We start from the raw sequence: 19,509 nt of genomic DNA on the forward strand, positions 1-19,509 counted from the left end.
GTTTATTACTTCATGACACACATTATAAACCGTTGCAGCCACATTCTGAAGAAGTCTCCAAAAGACTTTTAGTATTTTTAGTTGGCTTCCTAGGAAAACAAGGCTTATGCAGTTATGCTGCCTGTTCCTCTGTTTGCTCATCCCATTGTCTTTGATCCTGTTTTTCAATTTCAGCCAAACCTGATGGAAAATAGAGGTCTCACAGACATTACATCCATTCAAGTGGAGTAGAAACACAAAATTCAATGCTTGAAACTTAACATTTCTGTTCATGTAGCTTGAGAACCTTGTACTTGGCCTGAAACAAGGCATGGTGTGTTCTCTGTCTTATGCAGGCGAGTTCAATGGCGTGGGATGGGGTGGGACTTTGGGAGCATTACCTGGGCACAGGTTGTTTGGGGAAGGCGGGAACTGTAGATTCCATGGCTTCCAGAACAATTCGTTGTTGCTGTAAGGGTGGCAGCTTGCTTTGACAAGTTCATGGCCTGCAAACAAGGATGGTGATGACAGGTATTTTAGGGCTGACGGTGCACTCCCATATGGGAACAAATGTCCCTGTGGAACCTGAGGGGCTGAACAGTACCACACAGCGAGGGCTCAGGGATAAGACTCAAGGATGAGCACTCGTCCCCGCTGCCTGCTGATGGGCACCGGGGCGGCTCGGACCCGTCCCCGCCGGCGGTTCAGCCGCAGCCCTTCGGCCGCGGGAGGCTCGGCACCTTCTCACAGGCTACCAGCGACGGGGCAAAAGGACACAGCCTCAAGCTGCGCCCGGCCAGGTTAAGGCTGGACCTAAGGAGGAATTTCTTCACGGGAAGTGTAATTAAACATTAGAATGGATTACCCGGGGAGGTGGTAGAGTCAACCATCCCTGGGGGTGTTTAAAGAAAAACTGGACGTGACACTCCAGTGCTGTAGTCTAGCTGACAGGGTGGTGCCCGATGATGGGCTGGAACAGGACGATCCCAGATGTCATTCTCCACCAAGTTCATTCTGAGAGTCTCTGGGTTCGCGCTGCCCTCGCCGAGAGCGGCGCAGCAGGTCTTGGCCCCGCCAGGCCGCCGTCAGGGGCGGGCCCGCGCCACAGCCATGGCGGCGCCCGTCGTGCCGGAGACAGACAGGTACCGGCGCTCCGGCGCCGCCGCTCCCGCCGGGCCGCGCTGCCCCGGCGGGCCGGGCCGGGCCGGGCCGTGCGGGGCGGAGCAGGTATTGCCACGGAGCCGGGGCGCAGCGGGGCCAGGGCCCCTCTGACACCCCTGCCTTCTTTCTCCCAGCATCCGCAGGGCCGTGTCGCTGCTCAACGCCGTGGACCCGGGCCGGTTTCCGCGGCTCCTTTCTCGCCTTCTCCAGAAGCTGCACCTGAAGGTTGGGGAGCGCGGGGAGCCGGCTGGGGGTCGTGTGACGCTGGGCTGGGCGGGACGGGGCGGGAGCGGGGGCTCGGCGGTGCTGGGAGGACGCGGGGCCGGGCCCGGCCGGAGCTTGGGCCAAGCCCAGGCCGGCGCGCCTGCGGAGCCTGAAGAGAACCTCCGCCCCGTCGCGCCCCGCTCCGCTCCTTCTTAAGGATTTTAGCTCTTGATTTCATTCACTAGTTCTCCAGAACTGTATCTGGGAGGTGAAGTAAAGTCCGGTAACGAATGGCGTGAGAAGGTGAATGGCATGCGAACGAGTGATGCTTGTTGTAGCCTGCCTCCTCCAGGGGCTGGTGCCTCCGAGAGCGCTGTCAGAGGACCCGCGAGTTTCTTGGCCTTTTGCACAATCTCCTCCTCTGCCCTCACGAATGTTGTCCACAAAAATCGGATTTGGTACCCGATTTGCAAAAAGCCAGTGATTACACACTCGAGCGAGACACTGATTATTTTTTTAGGATTGTGCAGGCCCTATTTTCAGTGGCATTCCCCCAGGCAAGCACCCCAAGCATCCAAACTTTTTACCATTTATACATTTTAGCAGACAAAGGTTTTAGTGTTCATTGGCAACAAGTTACATAGTTCTTATTAATTAATATTCTGTCTTCTACTGGTTGATGATTCTCTCGCTTCCCCTGCTAATTAGTCGGCATGCTCAGTCTTTCTCTTTCCTTGAGTCAGTGGGCTTTTTGGGTTTGTGGTCTGTGAGCCTGTGGTTGCAGATTCCTCTGCAGGAATTACCTTTTACCCAGCTGGAGCTGATTTCAGCACAGTTGCTGAATTGGCTTTATCAGTTTCTCCCTTCTCTGGGAGTTCTGTCAAATGTCCTTGAGCCCATAAATTCTGCATTCTTTGTGTTTACTATTGGTGGTACATCCTTCTTCCCAGGTTTTGTTACCCTTACCTAGGTCTGAGGTCACTGATGCATGTCAGGCCCTAAACCTTAACAAGGCAATTCTCCCAACAAGTATTTTGTCTTTCTAAATGCTGCACATGACTCAGAGCTTGTTAGCTGCTCTGTGTTTCAAAGGTTAATTCACCTTTCTTCTTGATTAGGCTTGAAAGTATGCAAAGATTAACCACCAAATAACATCCTTTCTTAAGAAAATGTTACAAGTTCTGTGTTTTACAACACAAAGGAAACACTAAATGGGTGTTGTATGTATTTTTCTGCATTTGTGGATGTCCATCAACTAAAAATATCTGTGGAATTGAGGATAAAAATTAAATCCAGAGCTTTTAGTAAATATTTGTCGTCTTTGCAGAAGATGATTATTAATTGCAGAATCAAAAAAAAAAAAAATTAAAAAAAGAGAAAGCGAATCAGTAGTCAGTTTCATTTCACAGTGCTGAAATGTCAAATGCAGGCTAACTCTAAACTTTGTACTAAATATTGCTGGGGAAACTGATAAATGAATCTTGCACCGGAAATTATTTTGTTAGTTTCATTGTCTTACGGTGTCAGATTTTATTTATTCCATTGTTTCGTGTTTAGAAAAAGTATAAAAAGAAACACAGAATTTGTTTTCTATACACATATGCATGTAGGCTAAATGGTAAAACATTACAGGAGCAGCATGAAAAAAAATGCAGATATTGTAAAGATTGTAAGTGTGAGACTGTAAGGATTCATTTGATTCAGCTGCTGGTTTGTATGTTTTTATTTTTTTCTATTAACATCACTAGCTTGGATGCCACTGTTAATGCAGAGAGTTTTCTCTGTTTTGCATGGATATTAACTGTTAGGTAACAGGAATGCATCACCAACTTTTTGTTTGTTTGGTTTGTTCTTTTTCACTACTCCATAGCATTTTTGTAGCTCTTTATGGTTTTAATTGGCATATACATGAGCTGAAGTGGTTATTGTAGCCACTCAATCTCATGAATAGTTTTACTTTCTGGAGTACCTAAGTAACTGGTTAAATTGCTGGAAGCTTGAAATGAACTTCATTGCCTTAGCAATGCAGACACTGGGAACTCTGTGTTTCCTTTTAACAACTAATGATTCAAATAATATTTCCATTTTGATACTCTTGTTATAAACGTTGTGATCATTGCAAGTTTTGTGTAATTGCCTCATTTTTTTTTTATTTGGAGAGCTACATTGTTTTGCTTGTCTAGCTTTGCAGTTTTGAATTGCTAAGTGGTCTAAATGTGATGTTTGTTAGTAATTGGGTTTTAAAAGAAGGCAATATCTGAATTTTAAATTACTATTTAATTTGCTGTAGTATAGTAAATGCAATTGCTGTATTTTAAAAGTACAGCAGATTCTCAATTGTCTTCAGTAACTCAGTAGGCTGTAGATTCAAATTTGACTTTCAAAATAATACGTATTAGGCCTTTATTTCCTTTGCAACAGCATGGGTGATTCTTAGAAGGGTATCCAGAATGGAAGATGTATACATAACTAACTTATCTACAGTTTTGCTTTCTGTTTTCTGGGTTGTGATTTAAGTAATGCAGTTTGTATTTGCTGTATTTTTATTTATAAAAATTTGTTGGAGATGGTCTGATAATTGAAAGAATAATATTTCTGTAGCGTCTACGAGGTACAAAGAGAAAGCTTTACCTTCTGATGTATGTCAGATAATCCTGTGGTACTGTGTTGGCTTTTAATTTTGATTTTCAGTGAGAGGAATTGCATCTGCTTTGTAATTTCTGTTTAGAAACAACTGGATAGCCCCTGTGTTTATAAAGATGAGGAGAAAGATATTTTGATAAATATATTCTTGGTCCTTAAATGAAATGTCAGGACTAACCATTTTTGTGCTTCAGGCTGAAAGTACCTTCAGTGAAGAGGAGGAAGAAAAACTTCAAATAGCTTTTTCATTGGAAAAACAGGATCTTCATCTGGTTCTTGAAACTATATCATTCATTTTGGAACAGGTATTTTGTTTTCACCATTAGGCATTAATAAATGTATTTTTTTATCCAGCTATAGATTTTAAAAATAGAACAGTGAAGTTAAAAAGGAATTAGTGAAACTATATCTGTAGTATATTTTGTATGTTTTAGGGTTATGATTTAACTGCTTTTTGTTTCATGACTTCGTGATTTGGATGGGACTAGGTGCCTTTGTGCAGTGGTTTTTCAGCTAATGTGAATATTAATAATATAAGTGAGATCTGCAGTACTCCAAGGGAACTCTTGATAGTTATGAGATACGGTATTCTCTCTTATTCATTGTATCAAGCCAGCCATGCATTTTTTGTGTTCTTGTGAGGAAAATCCTAGATAACATTACTGAGCACAGCTTAACTTACATTAGGAGGCAGTTACGGAAAATTTTCATGCACAGAAGCAGTCTCTCCTGAGGTGAACAGGCACAACTAATGTAGCTCAAGAATTTGGAGGAGTGGATGACTGCATGATGTAGCATGATACAGTCACCTTGTAAACAGAGAAGGTTTTCTGATTCTGTGGTCTACGAAAGCTGAGAAGCTGTTGTATTACCCAGTAAATATGGTAACGGTTTTAAAAATTGTTAAGCCTATGCTGTTATCCATCCACTTCATGCGAATATAGAAAGTGGAGTCCTGTATAGAGGGCATGCATAATGATGGTTTTTGGTGGATTTAAATCCTTTTTTTACACATGTCAATTTATGATCAGTTCACTTAATTAACACATTCCACTGCATTAGAAATAAGCAGTCCTCCTCATGGCTCCCATCCACCAAAAAAATCAAAATGAAACCTGAGGTCACCTTCAGACTGGAATTTTTAATTTTCATCTCAGCGAAACAGCAGACTTACGTGTTTACTGCCTTGTCCTGATTTCCTCAGACTGCTTAATTGATATGATAATTATTGAAGATGAACAGAAAAAGCAGTTAATTATCTTCATTATTCTCTTGCATTAAAAAAAAGAGGGAAGAATATTAATATCTGCCTAAAAAAGAGTCCAAGATGGACCACATGTTGTATGAGAATTCTTTGTTTTCTTGCTGATAGCTGTGCTTCTTGGAGCAGCTGCTTATTCTGTCAGATAATAACTGTTTTAGCAGCACTTTGGTCTGTGTAGGCATTATGGATAAAAAGACTGCCACACAGTCTTTGCCATGTATGTTGCTTCTTTTTTTAATGTGACCTGGTGGTGACACAATCCTGTTTCGGAAGTGAAGAACCATATAGAGTGTTATCCACAAAAAAATTACGACTAGTAGGGAGGTAATATCTAACCCATTCAGTTTAGGCAAACTGTTCTTGGTTTTTCAGAAAATTACTTGGTAGTTTAGTTTTGGTTGAATAGTGTGAATTTGGAAAAGTTCGCTTTTCTTGATGGTCACAATTGGCTTCAAAGCCCTTCTGTTTGTCATTGATAGCTGCTTTTCCATTATGTACAGTGGAAACCTGTACAAATACTCAGACCTGACTTGTGTCTTCATTTTTTTTGTAGTGTGTCTATCTTGAGAAGAGTAATTTGTAACACTGCGTTTTTAAATAGTTTCAGTTTTCCATCTTCCAAGTAAGAGGGTTAAGGTGAAAAGGATGCAGATAGTTTCCCTAGGAGAGTTGCTAGTAAAAATCTTGTGTGAACACAGTGGCCATTTGTGCTAGAACATATCTGCTATGACCTGTAGAACAGCACTTAGCAACAGCAGTTATTTTTTTTTTAACAGGCAGTCTATCACAATTTGAAACCTGCTTCACTGCAACAGCAGCTACAAAGCATTCACCTGGATCAAGACAAAGCTGAAGCATTTGCTAGTGCGTGGGCAGCTGCAGGCCAAGATACGATTGAAAAGTTCAGGCAGAGGGTTTTGACCCCTCAGAAGGTAATGTGTGTGGCTTTTCTTCTGAGAGAGAATGAAGTTATATTAGTTCAGTTTAAAGCAAAGAGTTTTAAACTAAAATGTGAAGTTTGTGACTAGCCAGGTCACTTACAGGTACTAAATAAATTTTATTGAGACAGTTGAATTCTGTTGTCATGTTACATGTTAGTTGAGCTGCTGTAACTGCTGGAACCAAGCTGTATATGCACTATTAGCAACCTGCATACTGTCTGTGAACAGGCTTTGCAACATGCCCAGGGGACAGTGTGTTCATGAGCCTTTGTGGTGATTGAGCTCATCAGGTTGGTCATTCTCTGTGCTTCTATCTGAGCTCCTGCCATCTTTAATTTTGTAAGCTGGTTGCATATGAATTTTGCAAGATACTTATTATGATTTTGTGGTCTTTTTCCATGATAGCATGTAATCTTGCTTCCTGTGTGCCTATTGCCACTTAAAACATGCTACAAGCTTTGAAAGTCTCATTGTATCTTTAGACATAGACATCTATATCTATTACAAGGTATAATAACATCAGTTTGTTCATTCATAACCTTCAAATGCATAAGGAATTGTATATAGAACACACCAGTGTCAGCCAGGATCAAATTTTTAGAAAGAATTGTGGAACACGACCTCAGTTATTCTTACTTTATTTTTATCATTGCTTTATGTCATGTTGGGATAAGATTCAGTTTGTTAATTAATGATTTGGTGAGTAAGATAAACATAGAAAATAAATTGTATATATTAAATATACATGATGCACAGAGAGAACTATAACAATGTAATTTGTACCAGCTTGCGTGCTCCTGAATAAATCTTAAATTTCACTTAGGTGTAAAATTCACATTTTGAGGAGATGAGGTATATGTATGGAACAGACTGAATATACTCTGAATTGCATCACGGTTGATTTTTTTTCAAAGTATTTAAATTTGATTCTTTTTAAAACTGGGTAATTTTAGACACAAAACTTACAGGATTCTGATATGCAAAATTATAATAACTCATGAATCTAAGATAGTGAATGACTAATAGTATAAGTATACAGAAAAAAAATCAGCAAGATATTTTGTGTTTCTGGGATTTTTTGAGATGATGTTACCAATGCCAAGTGTACAAGTCCCAAAGTTTAAATCGTCAGTGGGATGGTAAGTATAAAGGCAGGTATGACTGTCCATTGAAGGAGGTAAGTAATTTGAAAACCAAGTGAAATAATGATAGGTTATTAGGTAAACTTTTCAACATACAGAATATATGTGCAGAATGAAAGTCAGTTCTGAATATAGCCTACAAATCAGATGTCTTTAAAAATTTTCTTCAGGCAGACTATGCACTAATGCATGTTTTACTGCTGGCTCCTAGGCCTATGAGAAACCAATAAAAACACCTTTCATCCTCTTTCATTTCCAGCTTGTACCATACTTACCAAGGTCCTTTTGTGACCTGGTTTGGGAATGACCTTGCTCTGCTACTTGTCTCAAGTTTTGTCAGTCCTGCAACATACAATGTTTCTGGTGTATGTTACAGTTTTGGAGGTTCTTTCTGACTTCAACACCATCTCCTAAGGCAATGGTGTTTTCCTACTATATTGCATCCCATATAAAGAAGTTTTAAACTTTATCTTTAGTTGAACTTGCAGGTAAGCAACTGCAAAAAATATTGTAGTGACATTTGCTTGTTTTTTAGTGTGAAAGCAGGTTTAAATACAGGTGTGTGCCACTACATATGCTTAAACCATCATTTTCTCTCCCGCCTTTTTGCCCAGGTTGAGTTTCTGTTTAAGTGTAATTTGAGTTGGAACTTGAATTTTCTTTCTCAGTTTGTTTTGGAAGTCTCTGAAGTATTACTCCTGTAGACTTGAAGTTTGTGAGAATTTTCCTTAAAGATTAGGTTCACAAAACTAATTGCTGAATAAAGAATTAATTCTGCTAGCAAGAAGTAAAATATTTTAAAAATGGCTTTGTAATGGAAGAGCAACTTGCCATGTCCTTATAATCTTCTGAATCTTTGTAATGTCTTACAAGTGCAGTAGGTGACTGCATTGTTTCCTTCAATATTGTGTGTAATTGCATATCTGCATGTATTTTCTATATTGTCTTTTTGTACCTTGAAAAATAGTAGGCAGAATATTCTCCTACTTGTTGTACATTGCTGTACTAGCCAATTTTCTGTAATGTTCATCATTGTCTCTTCAGCTGAAGTTAGAAAAATGTTAAAATCCTGACAAGTACGTAGAGAAGGGCGATTGCTTTTTTGATTACAATAATATGCAATCTAAAATTTACAATTTTAGATTACAATGATATACAATTTAGGTATTTATAGTGATTTAGAGATTATTTTAACTTACTTCTTTGTAGAAGGAGATGTGTAGTCAATTATTACTATCCTCTTCAACATGTAAATACAGGCGTAACATATTAAATAATTGATCCTATAAATATGCCCTCCATATCAGTATTTATTTATGTGGCCATATATGAATTCCCAATTTACATTGTTCACTTCTCTTCCAGAAGCAATATTCTGTACAGAAAAAGAATGACTTTTATGTTATCACAAGTTCCAGCAACATAGTCACAGACTAGTTGAAGCTGGGAGGAACCTCTGGAGTGTATCTGATCCACACCCTCTGCTCAAGCAGGAACATCTAAACCCAGTTGCTCAGGAGCATGTCCAGACAGCACCTGAACATCTGTGAGGATGCAGATTACACAACCTTCCTGGGCACCCTTTGGCCATGCTTGAAGCGTCTAAATGTTTTCCTGTGTTCTGAGAGAGCCTCTCATGTTTTAGTTTGTGCCTGTTGCCACTTGTCCTGTTACTGGGCCTCACTGTAAAAAGCCTGGCTCAGTCTTTGTAGCTTTCCTTCACATAAGGAGTTAAAAAGCTCTCTTGTGGCTTCCTCTCATATGTGAGATGCCCTTCCCCATCCCTTCCCTGCCCTTCCTATTTTTTCAACATCTTGGTGGCCTTTGCTGTACTCTTTACAGTACCTACATGATTCTTATACTGTGGAGCCCAGCACTGATTATGCTACTCCAGGTGAGGCCTCACCATTGTTGAGAACATCATTTTCCTCAGCTTGCGGGCAATAATCCTCCTAGAGCAGCCCAGGATGGCTCATGATCGGCTTGGTGTCCACCAGGAGCCTCAGGTTCCTTTTCACAAGGCTTTTTTCCAGCTGGACAGCATCCATCTTGTACTGGTGCTTGTCCCCTCCAGAGCAGGACATTTCACTTCCGCTTGCTGAGCTTCATGAGGTTCCTGTCAGACCATTTCTCCCGCCTGTCCAAGTCCCACTGGATGGCAACACAACCCTTTGGTGTACCAAACACTCCTCTCAGCTCTTCTCAGACCTCAACAGGAGTATTGCATGAAGGGCTGGTTGAGGGGCCCCAGCACAAGACATACTCAGATCTGTTCAAATGGTTCCACAGGAGGGCCATTGAAGTGATTCAAGGGCAGGAACACCTTTGCTGTGAAGGCAGACTGAGACAGTAGAGGTTGTCCAGCCTACAGAAGGGAAGGCTCCAGAGAAACGTTATTGTAGCTATTCAGTACTTAGAGGGGGGCTTACAAGAAAGATGGAGAGAGATATTTTACCAGGCCATGTAGTGGCAGAACAAAGGGAAATGGTTTTAAATGGAAGGATTATGGATTTAGACTGGATTTAAGGGATAAATTCTTGATGAGGGTGATGAGACACTGGAGCAGGTTGCCCAGAGAGGTTGTGGATGCCCTGTCATTGGAAGTGTTCAAAAGATTGCATGGGGCATTGATCAACATGGTCTAGTGATCAACATGTTCCCAGCCTATGGTGGGAAAGTTGGACTACATGATTTTCAGAGGTCCCTTCCAATCCAAACCATTCTATGAGTCTATGAATGCTAGTTGTTGGTTGGTTTTCCTTTTCTCTTTCATGTTCTTTTAAAAATACATACTGTCTTTTTGGTTATCATTGCATATTTGGTGTGGGCTGTTGCTGACCTGTTGTAGTGGTGTGCAACACTACATATGAATTCAGAATTTAATTCACATGTGATTCTTTTATACTTTTGCTTACCATGTGCTTCCTGCACATTAGTAACTCGGAATTTTCTTTATTAGAAGCTTTAGTGTGTGTGTAAAGGGTTTGCTTGTGTGGATCTAGGTGCAGAATCAAGGTCATGATTAACATTACTAAGGTCTTGATAGTTCTGCTCCGACATGTACGCAGTGTCCCTGCACACATTCACAAGGCAGAGTTTATGAAATAACTAAGATCTGTTTGGATTTTATATTGTGTTTTACTAAAATTTGTGTGACAAAATAATTCTAAGTTTTTCCTGACACATGATACTTAGAGGTTGTCTGTTTCAGAAGTATTGAAATGCTGACAGCACAGTATTTTCTGACATGTACACAAAAAGGACTGGGCTGTAATCTATTTCTGTTTCAAAACAATAAAAAATGGCAGACAGTTTAATTTTTGTCATTAGGGGTATGGTTTACATATTAAGAGAACATTGGAACCTGTGTGATTGATTAGCTTATGGTCAAAAACTAGTAGGTAAATGAGTGTCCAAGTTTGTTGTTTCATGATAAAGCAAAAAATTTGACTTCTGCCATTTTTGAGAGTAGGCCAGTGAATCTTTTGGCTTGCAGAAGTGTTCAGGTTAGGACTCAAGACCATTAGTCATTATGACAAATAATTTCATAATTTTTCTTTATTGATGTGCTATTTCTTTATTGATGTGCTAGTTCTCTTAAATCAGATTGTTTTCTTGCCTGCAAACTACAAGTTTTTAGAAAGTAGTATTCTGAGTTCTGCATCTGTCAGTTCTGAGCAAGAGGTGTAGGTGGGAATGTGCTGGTTGATACCATCATTACGATGACAAGAAAATTCTGTTTATTAGAGCAGCAGATCAAGTATTTCCTAGAATACTGATTAGGTGAAGTTTTCTGTGACATATTAAAAACTATTTCTAATTGTTTGAGAAAAAACATTCTTTTTTGAGCAGAGGTTCTTGATTTTTTTTGTGCAGACTGCTTAGTAGATAGGGATGCTATTGACTTGAGAAATTAGTAAAAACTGTGGAGTTAAAATAAAACTGTACTGTTTAATACTATTTCTCACTTCATAGTTTCATTTTTGCTGAATTATTGGCAATCTTCAGCTGCACAAAGTTATTAATTACGTATATTCTCCTGTTGTGTTAATTGGTTCTTTGGTCCTTACTCATATGGCAGTGCCTTTATTATATTATTTCTGATGATGATACAATCCTAGTCAATTAAAATGATGGTATTTGTATAATGTTTTTCTTTGAACGCATTCTTAATCTGGCCTTTAAAATGATAGGCTGGTGATAATAGTTTGATATCAATCTGATCCAGTTTTTAAGTCTTTTCTTGATAATGTACAAGTTTAGAAATGAGAGCATGCTGATCAGATTTAGATGTATTTTTTCTTCTTTGCAAAGAAGAGCTGGATTTTTTGATAGGGTTCACTATGAATTCTCATGACAGTTGTACATCAGTTTCGTTGCTTTTCTCCACTTCTCCTCCCCCTAAGATTATGTTCTCTGTATGTGTTTATTCTGCACAAATTTTTGTTTTAAAGGCAGATCAAGCTGAGTGCTTCATAGCTTTCTAGTCTTGGAAAGCTATTCAGGGTATCATTAAAGGATATATAATGAAAAAGATAAAAGTCCTATGTTGCCAAGCAAGAGAAGTTTTTTATAGCTTTCAGACAGCATTGCTTAATATAATGATGCGTGGGAATGCAACTAGTGAAATTATGTACCTAAAATTCTTGACAAAGCTGTCAGTTCTGTATCTTGAGTGCCTATTTGAAGCCATATGGGAAAAACTCTGAAAGTAATTTTCTCAGAAACCGGCCTTCTTGCTAATGGGTGTATATGTAATGTTAATGTGCTAAATTCCCTCTGCTAAATGCTGGCACATCTACAGAAATACTCTGAAACACATGCATCCCGTGGTTATGCCAAAAAAAAGAAGAGAATTGGTGTGCTCTGTGTGTGTATGTCGTGGCAGAAAGTTTTTCTCTGATATCAGAAGAATGCAAAATAAGGAGGACTACAGCTCAAACTATAAGAAATAATTTTACAGTTTCTTGTTAGTATCTGATTAACTAATTGTTCTTACAGGGACAAGCTGAGGTCACAAAAACGGTGTTGTACCTACGGACCTCATCACAGTGAATTGTGAACCAGATTGCATTATGTGATGTCAGTGCACTCACAAAGAGACTGCAAATGGTGAAATACAAAGTAAAACCACAGTTTTTTACTTAATGACATTATTTTAATCACCTGCTACAGCACAAGTGAGTCTTATTCTTTCACATGCTCAGCTTTCTTAGTAGGAATTTTAATTGTTTAGAGTTTTTAGGTACTACTTCTTAAGGATTTTTTAATGAGTTTCTTCCTATCCTTGCCCTTTTCTGTCTTCTGCCAAGAAAGTGTAAGTTATGAAGGTTGGAAGAAGGTACATTTTGAGAATGTTTAGGAAGATCTGTAAGTTTTGTTCTGTTCCTACAAGCAAAATAGCATTTTAAGAGGTTATAAAAATGAGTACTGTCCTTGTCTTGTGGAACTTCCTGTGTAATACAAACCATAATTTTTCCTCAATATATAAAAGAGCTTTTGGAACAGGAGTCTGATTGTGATTTCAAGGCTTGAAATGACATGTAACTTCTGAGGGTTTTTTTAATGGTTTCTAAAAATGTCTGCCTTGTCTCTAATTAAAAACTGTCCAACTTATTCTTTCCTCCATTGGATCTTGTTATATTTTCTGCTAGATAAAAACACCAGTCAGCCATGACTTAATAGAAAGGGTCATAGACTGGTGTACATTTTTACTGCAACTGTGCCGACAAATTTGCCATAGACGGAGCACAACAGTGCGTTTGCCTTTTGCACTAAGTGCTACGGTTATGAAATTGGAATGCTCTTTCTAATGTTTGTCATAGAGTCTCTTTCTGTTTGCTTTCAAGATAGCTGTTTATCAGCAAAAATCAGTGAAATATGAAAATTTGCAGTAACTTCAATTAGGGTAGTCTTTTGAACTTCTTGCACCTTAGCACTAGTTTTACTCTACCAATGTCATGTCATGTTATTTCTTTTGTATGCTTCCTTTTGAAACATACTGGTTCTTTTTTGGAGTGTGTCTTTTTCCTGATTTCCTAGGTTAAAGAGTTGAGGGGGTTTGATTTGAGTATTGAACAAAGAAGTCTGAAAATACCACTTTTCTTGGTGTATATGCTAAGTAAAGTTTGCTGAAGAGAAAAATGATTTTATCCTTGAAGACAAAAGTGGGAAATCAGAAGAAAGAAACCTCCAGCTAGTCTCAGATGAGGAATCTAGTTAAACTTAAATATTCACTAATAAGGTGGATTTAGATGCATAATTTGTGCATATTTTCCTTTTAGAGTTAAATCCTAGTCTCTTCTATTTTTAATATGCTCCTAATATCTTCTCTGAGAGGTAAGTGAGGTACTGGCTCTTTGTTTTCCTCCTGTTGATTTTTCTAACATTAATTACAAGCTGAAACTAACAGTTTACAGAGTTAAAAAGCTTACTGCTCTTCAATTTAATTTTTTGCTGCCTTCTTAAGTTACTGATATTCTTTGGGAAAGTTATGCTGAGGAGTCCAAAAATTGCATAGCAAATATGATATGTTTGCTCACATTAGCGAAGATTCTTCACATTCAGTGCCTCTATCTCACTTGCTTGGTTTAATCACTTGACAGAGTCTTTGTCTAAATTGTTTTCAGTCTCCTGATCATAACAGTGCCTTCTTTTTAGGCTAAGATACTTATCTTCTCCCCTGGGATTGTGCTCCATTTGATCAGTATTTTACATGATTCTGTAAATTCACTGTCTGCCTAGCCCAATCCAACTCTTTCCTTGCCTTTATACTACAGCTACTTTTATTTCTAGTTGTTCTGTTCTACTGGTGAAAAATATAGTTCCTCCTTTTTTTTTTTTTTTGTTTGTTTGCCTATTTGCTGATGGTCTCACAATATCAACAAGATTAAGGCAGAATCTGGTTTAACATTGCATTCTAGTATTATGTCTAGGTAGGTAGGATCCATCCAGTGATTCCTTCTTTCTTTTGCCTTCATGACTGAGAAACACTGCAAAAATATCATTAAAGTTTCAAAGTTCAGTCTTAAAAATTTAATGTGAGTCACTGTAGTTGACTATGCCACTTCTGCTTAATTTGGCTGTGCATATGAGTTATGACTGACTGTAACTACAGACTTGTAGTTCATAAAAATCTTCTGTAATACTGTCAGCTGAAGATGCTAGTTACTCATTTTGTAATTCATATATACAGGTAAAATATGAATGTTACAAATTTTAAACCTGCCATAAAGGCGTACTTGTCACTGAAACTACAAAATGCCTCAGTAACCTATTTATGAAATGGGGATACTGAATTGCATTGAAGTTGAATATATTTGTCCAATAGAGGGACAGTTTTTTAACTCCTGCATACTTTATTTTCTATTTTCTATTAAAAATAAAAATGTTTTTCTATGGCTGTTAAAAATGTGGTAAAGGACTGCAGTCAGAAATTTTACGCAATCATATGAAAATCCAGCTGCAGGATTGCTCACCTTTGGAGCCATTGTTAGAGCAAGATCTGCTGAAAAGAAGCTGCAGCATCCAGAACCCCTTCAAAGATATTCATGGCACCTGAGTTCAACTGATGTCAGTAGCAACAATGGAGAATAGAAATCAGTCTGTTTGTGCAGTCATCTCCCACGCTCACAATGCTCCAGTTTCCCATCAGGACAAAACTGGTGTTTGATCTGGGGCTTATCTTAAAGGAAACACTCTCTTCCTGATTACAGATGATTTCTGTGATGAAGACCCTACCTGTGGTGATTAGCAAATTTTGCCTGTCAATCATTGCCTTCTCTTAAAAATTTTCCCATTTTTTTCTGTTTTAATATTAATTTGCTATATTGAGTACGCTTTTGGCTGCATCCTGCTGCTGTCTCCTCTGCAGTAATACTCTTTTCTTGAGATGGAGAGAGTTTTTGAGGGAGTTAATAGTCAGGCATATTTTGTCACCCTTAAATCATTTGTAAATGATTTCCATCACCACAGCAGGCAAAATTGATATTTTCATGTCTTATTTTGATTTTTGATTCTGGAATGCTGTGTTTGCTGATGAAAAATGGAATAGGCACCTCCAGCTGCAAATTTTAGAGAGAAGAATTAATGGTTTCCTCTGGTTTTAAGCTGTTGTGATTACACAGGTATGAAGTTAGACTAATGCATTGTAGACTGATGGTTTTTTTTAATATATAATGCACATTTAGTCCTTTCCCATCATACAAAACTGATAGTTAATATATTAAAACTTTACATAAATGTTGCAATACTTTCTTTAAGTGAAAATTATTCATTTATTTGACTGTTACTTAGTGTATTTTGTCTAGTTGATTATTGAAAGATGAGGGGAAGAGATCTTCAAACTTTAAACATGAGTATTTTGATTTTTGTTTTTTACAATGAACTGAGGAATATTTGGTCTTCAGTGCAGGAACTAAGTATGGCAGTTACTCTTTCAAGAATTAAACTGAGTGAAAGGGTGGCCATACTCATTTTCTTCTAGGTTATTAGCTTAGAACAACCAAAAAAATATAAGTGAAAGAACTGCATTAGAAAATTTCTTGCATTGTGGAGTATTTATTTCCTCAAAAAATTTAGTTGAGTGGAAAACATTTTAAAATATGCTTTGTTGTCAGTGTGATATATACTACTGTAATAATATGAGAAAAAGATTTCCTGAAGAGGTCTTTCATATCCCATTGTCTCTTCACTGTTCATAACAGTTCCAGTTAGGATAGTATTAATGGCTTAAATTTCATAAACAGCTCTTTCAGTTATTCCAGGAAATATTTCATTTTTCAAGTGGAACTATTCCTCTGAAATTAGGGGGAAGATAACTGAAGCGAATGGGTTAATATCTGAGATAAAATGACAAAATTCGGATTTCATTTGTTAAAATAAGATGTAATTTCTCTACTTTTGTAATTGTTGCATGTGGGACATTATAGTCCCTTCCTAAGATTGGAAGGGACTACATTGGGCAGAGACATTAAGTTGTTCATTTGCTGCAAGCAGCAAAATTATGTAGTGCACTTTTTCAGTTTGTCAGGCTTCATTTTTAAGGTATAGTTTTTGCTCACAATGGAGCTATTCAAGCATAATTCCTTTTTTCTTGAGCTGTGAGAAATCTAATTCCTCAAGAATAGGCTGAAGGTTTTCACCCCCCTTTTATGCAGTCTTCGACAGTGTTAGTTACTCATTCTTAACACTAAAATAGTAGGCGTTTAGACTTCGTAATCTTAAGATGTCAATATTTACTTTTAACTATGAATTGAGGTAGCCTGTTAAGTAGGGAGCCTTGATGTAGTGAAGCTGAACTTACCTCCAGAGTAGGTGCTGTGTGTAAACTGAAGATACACCGCATTTAGTAGAAATAGATGGGGAGACTGTAACTGTGAAAAATACTGCTGTACGCTTGTGCATTATTATGGTGATTTTAATAGAAAGAGCTTCAAGCGTGTCAATTTCTTTCTCAGGCTATGAAAAGCTTACTCTGATGTTCAGTAACACTGAAGTTATTACAAATACCAGATCATTTTGAACTAAATGGTCTCTCAAAATAAGGATTAAATTATTTGAAAATAAATGGGTGAATCTGTATAGCAGTGGAGCATGACACTAATTTCTGTATTGCTGTAACTGACCTACTTTGTCTGCAGTAGTTTGTTAGGCTTGAGCCTAATGGAAGACTGTTTTCTGTGGTACCTGTAAAAAAAATGAGCCAGTAAGAAGTTATTGGCATTCTGTTTCTTTTATGCAGTTTTTAAAAATCTCAGAAAAATTGAAGTCAATTTCACTAGTTCAGCATGTCCTCAAATTAATCAGACTGCCTGAGAATGGAAGTAACAATAGATGTACTTAAACTACCCTGAAGTCAGTCTTTGAGTATAGACATAAAGTCAGGAGACCTGGATATTATTTCTTAGCTATGCAAGTCTACAGAAGCATTCTGTGCCATAGAAGGGTGCTGGCAACCAAGAACAGGGGTGTTTATGTTAATCAAGTCTTTCAGCATCACCAGTACCAGGAGGGGTTGACCCCACAAGGAGAGCCTACAAGAGACCTGGAGAAGAACTTTTTACATGGGCATGTAGTGATAGAATGAAGGGAAGCTGCTAAAAACTGAGAAAGGGCAGGTTTAGTTTAGATATTAGGAAGAAGTTCTTTACTGTGAGGGTGGTGAGGCACAGCAGTATGTGGCCAGAGGAGCTGTGGATGCCCCATCCCTCAAAGTGTTTGAAGCCAGGCTGGATGTGGTTTTGCATAACCTGGTCTAGTGGAAGGTGTCCATGTGTGTGGAGGAGAGGGGAGTTAGAGCTAGATGATTTTCAAGATTCCTTCCAACACAAACCATTCTATGATTAGAAGCACTTAGCTTTCTGCCAAGATTTGAATTTGCAGAAGGAATGGTAGGATTTATTTTCATTTGTGCTCATGTTACTGGCTTTTAGTTCTGACTGTGGGCTACAAGCTCAGTTTGTTTTAAAATTCTCCTCAATCAGGTTAGAAGGCTTTAGCAGTTCCTTAGCAACTTTGTGGTCATGAAAATATTTTTCTACCTAAAAATGCACATGTTGGGGTGTTTTGTTGCTTGAAAAATGTTCAAGCAGACAAACTAAATGGCAGCCCATTGACAGTGGAAGAGATACTGAATTGAAATGATACTGTTAAAAAAACTGTATTATACAGCTGATTTTCAAAGATTACTATTGTATGTAATGTTATCACTTTTATTTACCAATTACTTTTAAGCTATACTGAAAACATTTGTTGTGGTACTAGTAGTAGACTTCTACAAATTGGATGTTAGTTTGCCTATGCTATATGTTCCTTTCCCATACAGGGCTGTAATAACCTTTTTTCCTTCATAAGCATAAAACTACAGGACATTTGCTGCCAGTTTAGAATTGCTTCTGCATTCTCTCCCCACCAGGCTTGTTAAGGCGTTCAGTCCAGAATTGTGTTTTTCTCCCTTTTTAGGTATTAAGATGAAACACTGGTTTTGAGCATTCTTCTTGCTCTTTGCTAACTGCTAATCAGCATTTATTGCTCTGCCAGTAGAAATGCTCCTGATCATTTGCTTGCCAGAAAGGCTAATACTGGATATGACAGGACCTTTATACTGTTTTCCTGTAGGCTAATACTGGATATGACAGGACCTTTCCTGTTTTCCTGTATCTCTAGTGGTTTGTTAAGTAGCATTTAACCTGTAATGCTGATTAATTGTCCACCTATTTTGAATCAAGTATATTTTCTGAATATAACATTTTATTCTATTTAGTGAAAACTAGGTGTTCTGAAAGCAGCAAATCTTGCCAAGAAAAGGGAGAGCAAGAACCTGAACAAAAAAAATTAGATCTTCATAACAGGTTAAATTTGATCTGGCTGTTTCATAACTGTCTAAATGCCTGGTGGTTATAAAAACCTCAGTGCTGTTGATTTTGTGTGTCCAAGCACTATTTCTCTTGTGTAGTTCTTGCAGGTTCATTGCTGCATTGAGCAACTCATCGTTGCTCTTACTTTCTGTGAGTCTGTGCTTAAAGTGCTTTCTAAGGCACAAACAGGTGCCAAATCATGGATGAGAAACAATGGTTTTCATGGTATTAGGGATCCTGCTGGCACTGGGGTAAGAAGTAAGCTGCCACATCAGTGAGTTCGGAGAGCCATATTATACTGGTTTTCTGTAGTTTCTGTAATGATATGTTACAGCACTTCTAGAATCAGGTAATTACTGGTTTCTCTGGGTCTGGATTGGAGGCACTTGAGACAGTAGTTCATGTTTGGACTCAGGGGTTTATTATTTCTTATCAGTAAATAAAACTGTGAGTTTGGCAGCTTTTCATTAGAATGCACAAAATGGCTAACATTCTCTTGTTAAAAGGTCTTTTAAGACTGAACTACCCAATTAAGAACTGACACCTAGATTATTTTCCCTTTTAACCCAGTAGCTGATCCCAAAGAGCCCGCAGTGCAGACTTTTCTGCCCAATTATAAAATACCACCCAAACCCATGAAGAAGAAGGAAGAAGAAGCATGAAGAAGAAACACAGGACAACACCCTGTGCCCTCCATCTTGCTTCCATCCACAACATACTAAAAAATCCCAAAACCTAAATTTCTCACTAAGTGATACACCTACACTACTATATATTTCACACGTTTGTGGATTCTAGTCTATCTTGAAGTCTAGGAA

The 19,509-nt window shown here is 38.3% G+C and overlaps 1 protein-coding gene and 1 long non-coding RNA gene across 3 annotated transcripts in view; both read left to right on the forward strand.

Moving 5' to 3' along the window:
• The first annotated feature begins 1,012 nt into the window (after positions 1-1,012).
• COMMD10 (COMM domain containing 10) overlaps positions 1,013-19,509 on the forward strand; it is a 150,014-nt gene continuing 131,517 nt past the window's right edge. The window contains exons 1-4 of one of the 2 annotated variants that reach the window (XM_038123862.1): positions 1,013-1,121; positions 1,275-1,365; positions 4,182-4,292; positions 6,028-6,183. In XM_038123862.1, the coding sequence (XP_037979790.1) occupies positions 1,090-1,121; positions 1,275-1,365; positions 4,182-4,292; positions 6,028-6,183 (390 nt within the window). In that variant the 5' untranslated portion in view covers positions 1,013-1,089. The remainder of the gene's footprint in view (positions 1,122-1,274; positions 1,366-4,181; positions 4,293-6,027; positions 6,184-19,509) is intronic. The other variant, XM_038123863.1, reaches the window with a different exon arrangement.
• On the forward strand, positions 6,190-18,694 carry LOC119695410. The gene is made up of 3 exons (XR_005255198.1): positions 6,190-7,822; positions 12,336-12,514; positions 13,619-18,694. It is a non-coding gene; the product is annotated as an uncharacterized LOC119695410 (long non-coding RNA).

The sequence above is a fragment of the Motacilla alba genome, chromosome Z (assembly GCF_015832195.1).
Source record: "Motacilla alba alba isolate MOTALB_02 chromosome Z, Motacilla_alba_V1.0_pri, whole genome shotgun sequence".
NCBI lineage: Eukaryota > Metazoa > Chordata > Aves > Passeriformes > Motacillidae > Motacilla > Motacilla alba.